A 12,813-nucleotide genomic window follows, 5' to 3' on the forward strand; every position below is an offset into this window, starting at 1 on the left:
GATAATCTCATCAGCGAAGTTCACTTGTCCTTCTTTTGTTGTTTCCTATGTCTACAATCCTTAGCATAGTGTCCCGATTTTCCACAGATATAGCAAAGTTCTTTGGCTTTATTTTTAAACTTTCCTTGATCCTTTCTAGGACTAAGAAATTTTCATTTCTTTTTAAATTTGTTGGAGTTGTCCACATTGTCCACAGCATTGGCCTTTGAAGAATCATCGTAAGAATTTTCAATCTTATCTCTTGTCCTTGATTCTTCTTCAATACGAAGATGTTTTTGTATATCTTCCAAAGAAAGGTCTTCGCAATTGTGAAGAATCTTCTTCCTATATCCTTTCTAAGAATCAAGAAGTTTAGCAATAATTGCTCCCATTTGGAAAGTTTCGGAAAGTTCGATTTTCATCGCTTTCAGTTTGTTTACAATTATTTGTAACTCATGTACTTGAGGCAACAGCGGTATATTATCCAAAAATTTGAAATCAAAATACTTAGGTATTAAGAACTTTTTGGTACCTTCCTCCTCGGCTTTGTATTTGCTTTCTAGCGCGTACCAGATATATTTTGTTGATGAAGTGTTGGTGTAGAGATCATAGAGGCGATCGGATAATGCATTTAGGATATGGCCACGGCATATCAATTCGTCCTCTTTCCGTTTCTTCCTTTCTGCGCGAATTTCTTCGGTATCCTTGTTAGTTGCATCGGGGATGAGCTCTAATTTTGGATCAAGCACGTAGAAAATTTTCAAGGCCGTTAACAAAAAATTTAAGTTTGTCCTGCCATCTAGTAAAATTTGTGCCATTTACTCTGTCCAAGCGTACCAAATCTTAATTCATCATTTTGATAGTAACAAGTGTAGATTCCGTCTTCATCGCAGTAATAGTAACAAATAACATTTGAGATTGTCAAGAAATAAAGCCAATGGAGAAGAAGAATAAAATGCAAAGAAGAGAAGAACATAAATGTATATCAATGAAGGTTTGAATACGAAATTAATCTCGTTGTCCTCAAATGTTATTTGCCTCCTTTCCAATACTTTTTAAGAATTTCTGGCAAATAGTTTGTAGAATTAAATAAGTCTTGATAAGAAGAACACGAAAAAGCAAAGGTGTAACTTCACAATGAACAAGTGAAAAATGGAAGGATTAAATAATAATTTTTTCTCAATTTTTGAAAGTATAATTTAGGGATAAATTTCAGTGGAACTCAATGAATTTTCTTGCACTTGGATCACCTCTTTATAAGCCTTGGCAAGTTCCCTCGAAATGGTGCAAGAAACAGGTGAAAAATCACCAAATTTGAATGAAAAAAGGTCAAAAACTAACCCAACAATTAGTTTTTAATAAGCGACCGTATGGGACCGCATGGCTATAGCTTCACCAGCCCTCCCATTCTCGGAAGGGCCTCATGTGACTGCATGGGCTTAATCCATGCGGTCGCATGGTTAAGCAAAAAAAAAATTTTCTTTTCGATTTTGAACAACAAATAAATTTCCAACATTAAGTTATGAGAAAAAAAGTTATGTTTAAGGGCGTCGTATATAAAAATACATGTTTCTTCAAGGATCAATACGTAAAAATATCATACTTGAGGGCCTCATCATAATTATTTGCTAGCCCTGAAAACTTGACCGCCATAGTCCCTTTTCTACGAACCACTGTGGTGAGCCTTTCTTCGTCAACAAATCTAGTTCGCAGATTCACCTCACTTTCTCCATCAACAAGCCTAGTTTGTAGCTTTGCCTCACCGAGTGACACCAACAAGGTACATCAACAAGCCTGGAAGTTGTTACTATGTAGATGAATATGTGGATCCCTAGATTCTAACATTTGCTCAGCAGCTTAGAACTTTGAGGATAACAGGATTCAAGAAGCCCAATTTCACACTGAACAACTTATTAAGCAAGAGACAATCACTTTCAATGTGGATGAGGAATTTAATTCAGCAACTCTATTTTATTATTGGTCTCTTACTGCAACTCACGACATAATTCTACAAGTGCAAGAATTAATAGATGCTATACAAAATAGAAAGTGCTACGTGTACATAATTGTTTACATAATGATGTTCATAATTACACGTGACACTGGATCCAACATTTAATTCAAATCTACACTTGTAAATCAACAACCAGATGATTGCCACATCACAGTGTGAACACCATTATATGCAATAATTATGTACAAGTAGAATTTTCCAATAAAATATGCTAACCTACCAGTTAAATGAGTTACGTTGTAGAACCACAACAACGCCAAAAATGGACCTCCAAATGGGTACATGGAGTCACACAAACTGGCGTCCTCAATGGGAAAAATATTGGAAACTGGTAGAAATTGAAGCCAGCCAAAAGAAAGCAATCATCTCAAGGACAATATATGACTTCAATACATCACTCCAATGTACAATTTCTTTCATGGTCTGCCGAGACCAAGGGAGATCGAGATTGAGTGGCATGTAGGGCGCATCGCCGCTGCTACAGAACCCTTGGTAGCGCTGGGAGCACCAGGGCCAGATCTTGGCCCAAATTGGTCAACCAAGACAAAAGGGGATCGAGATCGAGTGGCATGTAGGTCCAACACTACTGCTACGGGGGCCTCGGTAGCGGTGGGAGCACCGAGGCCAAATCTTGGCCCGGGTTGGTCCATCGAGACCAAGGGGCACCAAGGCCAGAACTTGGCCTAGGTGGGTCCTTCGAGACCAATGGGGGTTGAGATCGAGTGGCATGTAGGTCACAACGCCGCTGCTACCGAGGCCTTGGTGTTGGTGGGAGTACTGGGGCCAGATTTTAGCCCGGTGTTTAGTCTAAAACCGAGAGCAAAGGGGATTGAGATGGAGTAGCATGTAGGTCCATTGTAGTCGGAATGTTTGAACGACTATGGCTTGATGCAGTCGACTGCATGATCTCTAGCCAAGGCTGGAAGTCTTTGAAAAGGAGAAAATGGAAGTGAACATTATTGATCCATACTGGTATATATTTCATTCTATATTTTAATAAATAGCGAATAATGAGATATTTTTTTTATCACATTTTAAATAATAAATAATTACGAAAAGTATTTTCTCCTTGTCTCAAAGCATAGAACAAAATATTTGAAGTAAATCATCATTAATGAAAAGATGTACTAATTAATGAAAAATTGAAGATAATAATTTGACCCAAAAAAATGATTGTTATAACGCGAAATACAATTAAAATATAGTGTAACGAATAAAAATTGTAGTACCAATATAAATTGACATCCTTTGATAGAGACCCAAAAAAAATCAAAAATCTGAAATATGTTTTTTTGCTCGGATTACATTGGCTATATGCTAATAGAAATGTAATACAAAAGAGGTAAATAACATAAATTTCTTCAAAACATTATTGTTCATTTGATTACTGATTCAAAACTCCAAATTTGCATTTAGTCTCAACTTGCCAAATTTGCTCCATCTCCTGCGATTCTAAGTCTAGTTCCTCGTCAATATTTATTGTTGTAGTCATATATATATTAAGAACAGGAATTGTATGCAGCAGAAGTTGAACACTCTGCTTAAAATTCCTCCACGTGCTAGAGATACAAGCAGTGCATAAGGAGAGCAGCATAATTATGGGGTAGACATACCAAAAGACATCTTGTGGGAAGAATACGAAGGCAAAGAGCAAACCAATAGGGAAATTAAGTAATTCTCGACTTGAATGAGTCTGTATCCCGTATCAACTTGAGGTGTCAATGAGATTTCAATAGAGATGAAGGAGAAGTGAAAGAAAAAGCTAGTGAGAATCCAAAACTTGATCCAAGTGAAGTTCCCAATTACCATACCAAATGGATTCCATTCCCAATGCATGGCTGTATATGATTTCAATATATTTACAACGAATAGGAGTAACTGGAAACTTCAATTGGATCCATTTGGTATGTTAATTGGGAACTTCACTTGGATCAAGTTTTGGCTTCTCATTAGCTTTTTCTTTATCTTCTCCTTCATTTCCATTGAATCCTATTCGTTGTAAATATATTGAAATCATATACAGCCATGCATTGGGAATGGAATCCATTTGGGATGGTAATTGGAAACTTCACTTGGATCAAGTTTTGGATTCTCACTAGCTTTTTCTTTCACTTCTCCTTCATCTCCATTGAAATCTCATTGACACCTCAAGTTGATACGGGATACATATGCGTTCAAGTTGAGAATTACTCAATTTCCCTATTGGTTTGCTCTTGGCCTTAGTATTCTTCCCACAAGATATCTTTTGGTATGTCTACCCCATAATTATGCTGCTCTCTTTATGCACTGCTTGTATATCTAGCACGTGGAGGAGTTTTAAGCAGAGTGTTCAACTTCTGTTGTCAACAATTCATGTTCTTAACATATATATGACTACAACAATAAATATTGACGAGGAACCATACTTAGAATCGTAGGAGATGGAGCAAATTCGACAAGTTTAGACCAAATGCAAATCTGGAGTTTTGAATCAATAATTAAATGAACAATAATGTTTTGAAGTAGTTTCTGTTATTTGCCTCCTTTGTATTACATTTCTGTTAGCATATAGCCAATGTAATCCGAGCAAAAAAACGTGTTGCAGATTTTCAGATTTTTTATTTTTATTTTTTTGTCTCTATTAAGAGAGAAACTTGGGTGGGGTGATCGCACCATCCACGTGGTGCTACCGGCCAACCCCGAAGCACCACCTCTGCAGATGGCTCACACACCTCGAGGGTGTGTGGTGGCCCACCCACCGAGGTGGTGCACATTGATAGTAGCGGTGCGACCGCCCTACCTAAGTTTTTTTCCTCTATCAAAGGATGTCAATTTATATTGGTACTACAATTTTTATTTGTTTCACTACATTTTAATTGTACTTCGTGTTATAGCAATCATTTTTTTAATTTTTTTTGTCAAATTCTTATCTTCAATTTTTCATTAATTAATATATCGTGTCATTAATGATGATTTACCTCAAATATTTTTTTGGGCTTTTTTGGGCGACTTTTTGACGATTTTCCGATTGAATCCCTTGAAGTTACGAAAAGACTTGGGTGTAATTGAAGAGGACATTATGGACTTTCCAACGTTATCAAAATTTGACGGTATCTATGATCGAAAAGTTGCGGCAAAAGCAACCCAAAAATTTGAAAATGTGGTTTTAAAACTTCAGTGACCGTTTCTACAAGTTTTTAAACTTCAATGACCATTTCTAAAAGTTTTTAAACTTCAGTGCTCATTTCTGAAAGCACCCCGAAGCTTAAGTGACCGTTACTAAAAATTTTAAACATCAATGACCGTTTTGTAATTTCTGCATAAGTTCAATGACCTTTTTGAAATTAATCCAAAAAAGTTTGCATGTAGAGTTTCATGTTTCTTAAAAAGTACAAACAAATCTCACGTAAAACAATTTAAAACATTCTAATTAAAGAAAAATATTTTATCATCTCAATTAACCCACCTACTCCTACACCCATCCCTTACATTCCACCACCACTACAAAATTAATCAAAGAGATAATTAAAAGTATAATAAAAGCAAAATAATAATAATAATAATAATAATAATAATAATAATAATAATAATAATAATAATGATGATGATGATGATGATGATGATAATAATTTATGACCCCATTTGACCCCCATTAATTTTAATTATAATGGGGAAAATAGTATTTTTTTTGAAAAATTGATGGTTGTAAAAGAATAAAAAGTTTTCGATTTACGTGTAATATTATTTTATTAAAAATTGTGTGATTCAAAATAAGAAAGAAAAATTTAATTTAATTTGATGAGATGTAATGGGAGGGAGAAGGAACGGTGGCTATATAAAAATGAATGACGCTTATTCCTCATCAAATAATTTTTAAACCTTTAATTCTCTTTTTAATTATTTGATGGTCATGTTGATGGAGGAGGATATGCATAGGAGTCAAGATAGGGACAGGTGGTTAATTGGAAAAATAATTTTTTTACTAGAATGTTTTAAATTGTTCTGAATAAAATTCATTTGCAGTTTTTAAAAAAATTATAAAATCTAGATACAACATTTTTATATTATTTCTTTTATATATATATTTGTTTATTTAAAGATGATAAATTAGTCATTTTATAATGTTATAATTGAAAAAATGGATGGTAAAGACATTTTAAGCAAAGAAATGTCGATCTAAATGTTCAAATGTCAAAATTGAAATGATAAGAACTATTCACACAATTAAAGCAAACGATAGGCACGTTTTTGCGTCAAATTACACATATTTTACGAAAGGATTTAATGAAATATGACGGAAAGCACGGATTTTGCAAGAAACGTTTGAAATAAGAGTGTAAATGGCAACTTTGAAATAATATGAACCGATTACAAACGATTAGAATGCTTTTTGGTAATTACCCTAAAGCATATTTACTCTCTAGATATTGAGGGAATTTAGCCCTTGTCTAACACCCATTAAAATTTTAATATATTTTTCTCTTTTTTTTTTCAATCACATATTCATCAATAAAATAATATTATAAGTAAATCAAAAAATTTCCTTCTTTTTTTACCACAAATTCTCCCAAAAAACACTATTCCATAATACATTTTATCAAAATTTCTCATTATAATGGATGTCAAACAAAGGCTTAATATAAACTAATTTACACTTTACTTTTATAATAAATAATGTTATTCATAGTGTCTATTGATAGTCATCCTTCGTGACATACACATGACAATATGTTATTTGATGCATAGGACGGTAAAAAAACTATCATATTAATTTATCAAATAATGTCATGTGTATGTCACGTAAGATAACTACTGATAGTAGTTCTTATTATATAATTCATCAGCTGCAATCTTAAAAGAGACATAAATTTAGTTAACAGTGGTTCTTATTATATTAGTTCATCAGCTAATATATAATCAGTCCTTCCTATAGCTTACTAGTTGAGTGTGGAAGGGGATAGCAAAACGAAAATAAGAAAATCAGAATTTTATGCATCGTGTTTTCCCCATCAAACTTATTTTTATTATATAACTTCTAAGACGATAAAACTAAGTCATGAGATTTGCCCTACTAAAAAACTTCCTATATTCACTTTTATTTTTTATTTTTTATTTTTGGGGCTTGCAAATCATTTCTTATGCATAAGTAATTGTTGTAACTAACTGATATTCGCTACATACAGATGTACTCATCCCTAGAATAAATGAAGCAATGATTTATGAAGAGAAGTAAGAGACAAGAGAAGGAAGGAGGGAAGCAAGAGAGAGAGACTTTTTAAGCGTAGCCAAAATATGCTGTAAGTAAATATGCAAGAGAGAGAAACTTTTTAAGCTTAGCCAAAAAATGCTATAAGTAAATATCTTGCATAATCCATGATAACCAATCCATCTCAAAGGAAGTTTGTGCATTTTCCCTCATAATATGACTTGACAGTGACAAGAGTATTCTAATTAAAGCCTATGGAGGTGGACTCTTGAGAGTGTTTATATGAATATTATAAAGATGAAATATTGAAGAACAAGGAGCACTAGCCATACCAGTGTGAAATATATTTCAAAGGACGGAATGAAACTTAATTATAGGAACACGTTTTAACAATATTTACAGTGAACCATAAATTTGATCATGGGCCACAATTGCATGACTATTTGTGTGAACTCATGAAGTTTGTTCTATAAATCATGATAAAGAATTCATCCTGCGACAAAGTCATGCTTTGGATCAACGAAGCTTCTTTCTTAGCTAAGAATCTGTAGCTTTTGTTTTTCAATAAAAAGTGTATATCATTTGATCAACTCATCAATAAATATTCAGTACAAGTATTCAATTCAACGTATATGCCTTTTTAAATTGTATTTAGTCATAATTTTATGTTCCAAGCAAATAATTTTATGATTTATCCTTCTCAATATTAGGACTTGTGGTTAACATTGTCAAAAAGGACCGCTCAAACTCTTATAAATTGGTCTATGTCTTCATCCTTATTTGATGTGAAATTTTATCCTTTAACAATCAATTTATTAGTAAGTTCTGGATCCGTAAAATGAAACCTTAGCATGTCATTTAGAAATCCATTCGTTAATATGATTCAATTAAGTTACCGTTGCCAATTATGAGTTGATGCATGGTCAAATGACAGCCTCTATAGCTTCACAAACTTGATATATTTGATAACTTGTTAAATTGTTAATATGGGTTGCAGTTTGAAAGTGGAAGAATCTTAATGATCGCACATGTATACCTATTCTTGACTTCATCTACACCTTGTCATCACTTGCAACTATTATAGAAATACAGAACTGTTAATATGGAATGCCACTTGTCAACACTTGGACGGTTCATTAGCTCTAAATTGAATCTCTTGAGAAATTTCTAGAAGCGGAAGCGTCTAACTTTGAGGCATTATTCTCCAATTCAGTTGGCTTGGGTTGTCACTATGCATGAGCTGGTTGAAAACTCTAGATTTTTCGTTCTCCATTTGTACATCACATTTCCAATTTGAGAGCGGAATCAACTCCTCGCGCGTTTGAATTTGATTTGAAATGGTTGATGAGTTAATTTAATTATTTATATTTGAACTAAGATGTCTTTTTTTTTTCTTTTTTCTTTTTTTTCTTTTTTTTTAAAGAAAAAACGAGATTAAAAAATAGTTCACAAACCATATGATATAAAGATGGCTTGTTGAATTATTTTTCAATAGCTGTCGATGACACAGCAAAGTTTTTCAGTTGGGGTTCAGGTATGATATAGAGTTTTTGGGTGTGGTTGGAGTTCTAATTTGTGTTTTCAATGAATAATTTGGAGGGAATTATGCCTATATATAGACTTTAAGCAATTTGCATATTGACATGAGTTGCCAACCAGCACCAGTTAATCGAGTCAAGAAATGCAAGTTGATCAAACAATGTATCATTATATATCAAAATTATGAATTTAGTGATCCAATTAACAGAATTATGAAATAACTCAATTACGACATTTGGTATTTTTTTATCCACAAATTAAATACGGAAAATTGTTGCAAAAATGACACTAACCTCATCCACCATACTTGTAAGGAGGAGGCTTTTCCCCGAAAGTTGATTTAGCAAACAGAAAACAAGCAATTCCCAGGCCTATCCCCGCGGCTCCTCCAAGAATAATAGCCACTGTCTTCTGTGTATTCTTCCTTGTCCCTACGTTCCCTACACCAATCACATTACACTCACATAAATTAAAACTGCAACAATTTTTTTCCTTTCACTTTCCTTTTTTTTTTTTTTTATTCGGGATTTCTTTAACATTTTGAAAATAAGAAATAGACAAATTCATGTATTGGATAAATTTATCAATGAACTAAAAGGGATAACGGAAAAAGATTTATGTTTAAGACTCCAAAATTATCAAGAAGAAAACTTTGTTTGTTACATAAGTAGATGTAGCCCTTTTGGACGCTTGAATTTTAAATAAGATTATTAACCAAGCAAAGCTAAATGTTCTGATCAGGACAAGTGGGACAGTTAGTTATGTCCTACTATCTACACAATTCTGTCTATGTTCACAATCATGTTCGGGAAAAGGTACTTGTATAGGAGTGGTTGTGCAAGGGCGATTCCCCCTTTCCATTGTAGTCCAAGTGATAACAAACAGCCTCTATACCTATTCTTGACTTCATCTACCAAATTTGCGATCATCTCCACGCATTAAAGATTGAGTCAATATGTTAAATATTGTAAATAAATATGATTAAATAATTAAAATTAAACATATTTGATTTGTTTACCGTACAACGTAAATGGATATAAAGACTTCAAAGGGGTATAACATATTCAAAGTCTCCAACTAAATCTAGTCCTCATATCCTCAACTTATCAAAAAGTCAATACCTTAAAGGTATGTGCTAAAGAAAGGCACGAGTATTGACAACCCCACCATCTATACATTTGACATTTGCCTTAACGATTAAGAAAATGCCCGATCATCATTTACTAAAACTCATAAATATGTTCGTATCATCTGCCAAACTCAACTATTTCAAAATTTATTTTCAATAATGTATTTCATGGGATTCACAACTTTTACCAATTTTTCCATCAAATCTTACCAAAGCCAATTAGGCAATGGTCTAAGGCCTTAGATATTTGAGGGACCTCAAAAATAAACCATTTGTTCTCTGGTTCTTGCAGACAGTGGGAACATATCTTGTTATTGCAAATTATTGCATGACGGGAATGACCTTTATGATTTGCTAAAGAAATGAAGGTACTTTCCTTGGTTTCTTCATTTTGCTTTATTTCCACTCGTCATTCATTTACCAATATGGGTTGATTCCCTTTCCTAGAATATATGCTCATGCCAATTTCCCAAATTTGTGGATTTAATTGAAACTCAAAAAAGTTTAACCATATTTTCTTACCTTCGTTCCAGTCCATGATAATCTTTGTCAAATTTTTAATTTGTGAACATTTTAGTCCAACCTATCCTTTCCATCCAATCTCATCTTTGCATTGACATACGTTATGTGTTGGTTGGACAATAAAAGAAAATGTTAGACAGCATTAAAGAATAAACAACCATCACAAATTCGCGACATATTTAGAGAATACTGCCAAAGAAATCCATTTTAAGGATCTTTTAATCACGTCCAAACAAGCTCTTAGCTCTCAACAGTTTTCATGAGCTCGATTTATAGTACTAATTAAACAATAAAAAGATATTAAAACTTTTTCCATATTAAACTACATTTTTGTCCAGCACTAAGCATGGCTCCTAAATATGATATGATGGTAAACATGTGGGCCTTTCTTGTTTTAATAGGAATCCTCATCTTTGAGAATTATGTTAGTTGTTATTATGTCCTCTGAGCATGTTTCCTCAAGAATCAATAGAAAATAGCTATTTATTTTTTCATTTTACTCAAACTCGTGTATTTCATGTTGAACTGCCTCGTATAGAAATTACAGGAGATTAAGTTATGAGAAAAAAGTTATGTTTAAGTTCTTCAAGGATCAAGAGGTGAAAATATCATACCTGAGGGCCTCATCATAATTATTTGCTAGCCCCGAGAACCCGACCCCACTAGTCCCTTTCTAGGAACCACCTTGGTGAGCCTCTCTTCGTCAACGAATTTAGTTTCACAGATTCGCCTCACTTTCTCCACCAAGAAGCCTAGTTTACAGCTTTGCCTCACCGAGTGACTCCAACAAGTCACATGAAGGTTAACAAAATGTAGCTCACATGTAGCATCCATGTTGGATGAGGATCAATCATTTTGAGCCACTTTCAACGAGCCTGGAAGGTTGTTACTACGTAGATGAATATGTGGATCGCTAGATTCTGACATTTGCTCAGCAGATTAGCACTTTGAGGACAACAGGATTCAACCAACCCAGTTTGACACAGAACAACTTATTAAGCAACAGGAAATCTCTTTCAATGTGGATGAGGAATTTTATTCAGCAACATAGGTGGTGTGCTCTAAACTGACTGCAAGGGGCCACGTCCTGAATTTCTAGAAACAATCTTGAAAGCAATACTAATCTCGGCAAGTTTAATAAATGTTTTGGGTTTCCTTCCGAGTCCCATGGCCACTCCGTTGTGGCGCAACTCTGGTGCCTATCCCGCACCAAGAGTGCCTCAACAGCCGAAGCTGGAGGTGAGGGTCCGCTGGAGCTGCCTCGACAACAATTGCTGGAGGCGAGGTTGCGGTGTACCCAGAAACCTCAAAAGTCATAGTTGGAGGTTGAATTTTGGTTTAGACATTTTATCGATCGCCTGATGGACGAAGTAGCGCTGAGATTTTATGAGAACAAATAAAGGCTTCTTCTAATCCCATGCTCAACACAATATCCCAATTACGCCCGTTTTAGAATATCCGCGTCCTACGTAGGCGAAAGACAAGAGACATTATTTATAAACATGGAGAGGTGTCCCATGGTTCAACGCGAGGCTTGAATTGAATATCTCCACTATTTGAGAAAAATCTAAAAGACTTACATATAGCAGGTGGCGGCCCAAGGTTCTTACCACCAATGCAGGAAGATTCGGAGCCCTCGGAAGCGACTACCACTGCGCCTGCCTCGATGGCATTCAACGGAGGCTACGGAAGCCACGGCGGGCCAGATCTTGGCCCAGTGTTCAGTCTAACACGAAGAGTTGTAATTGGTCCGGCGAGATCAAGAGGGGGGATCGAGATCGAGTGGCATGTAGGTCGCAACGCCGGTTCTACGGGAGCCTCAGTGGCAGTGGGACCACCGGGAGTATATCTTGGCTCAGTGTTACACCGAGACCAAGGGGGATCGAGATGGCCAGCGTCACCAAGGCTAGATCTTGGCCCAGCGTTCAGTCTAACACGCAGTTGTACTTGGTCCGCCTAGACCAAGGGGGATCGAGATGGCCACCGTCACCGATGCTAGATCTTGGCCCAGTGTTCAGTCTAACACGCAGAGTTGTACTAAATCCGCCGAGATCAAGGGGGATCGAGATCGAGTGGCATGTAGGTCGCAACGCCGGTGCTACGGGAGCCTCAGTGGCGGTGGGAGCACCGGGGCTAGATCATGGTCCAGTGTTCAACACCGACACCAAGGGGGATCGAGATGGAGAGGCATGTTGGTCCGTCGTAGCCGGACTGTTTTAACGACTATGGAGGCGGTTCTCATCAGTAGGATTTTGGTGAAAATTATGGAGTTTTGACAGTTACGCACCAAAATTTATAGCATTGCACAATAAATTTGAGCTGCAATTATTGACCAAATTTTAGTAAAATTACTTATATACCATTTTGACATTTAATTTATTCTATTTGAATGAAGGGCATTTGTGGTAATTTAACAAATATTGAATCATAAAATTGGGCCGAAAG

General features: G+C 35.3%; 1 protein-coding gene and 1 long non-coding RNA gene across 2 annotated transcripts; one reads left to right on the forward strand and one right to left on the reverse strand.

Annotated features, from left to right (window-relative positions):
- Positions 1-8,860: 8,860 nt before the first annotated feature.
- On the reverse strand, positions 8,861-12,042 carry LOC111391003. Its single transcript, XR_002702042.1, has 3 exons — positions 11,949-12,042; positions 10,983-11,833; positions 8,861-9,157 (listed from the first exon to the last, which is right to left on the reverse strand). It is a non-coding gene; the product is annotated as an uncharacterized LOC111391003 (long non-coding RNA).
- Positions 11,957-12,609, forward strand: LOC111391002. The gene is made up of 2 exons (XM_023016137.1): positions 11,957-12,255; positions 12,345-12,609. The coding sequence occupies exons 1-2, from the start codon at positions 11,984-11,986 to the stop codon at positions 12,586-12,588; spliced, it is 516 nt and encodes a 171-aa protein (XP_022871905.1). The 5' UTR covers positions 11,957-11,983; the 3' UTR covers positions 12,589-12,609.
- The last annotated feature ends 204 nt before the right edge of the window (positions 12,610-12,813 follow it).

This window comes from Olea europaea, unplaced genomic scaffold, assembly GCF_002742605.1.
Source record: "Olea europaea var. sylvestris unplaced genomic scaffold, O_europaea_v1 scaffold74, whole genome shotgun sequence".
In the NCBI taxonomy this organism is placed as follows: Eukaryota; Viridiplantae; Streptophyta; class Magnoliopsida; order Lamiales; family Oleaceae; genus Olea; species Olea europaea.

Excerpts from the sequence above, each read along its gene's own strand:
- LOC111391002 (XM_023016137.1), top strand. The coding sequence starts at position 11,984 with ATGCAGGAAGATTCGGAGCCCTCGGAAGCGACTACCACTGCGCCTGCC. Across the intron at positions 12,256-12,344 it reads CGAGACCAAGGGGGATCGAG|ATGGCCACCGTCACCGATGC; the intron begins ATGGCCAGCGTC and ends AGGGGGATCGAG.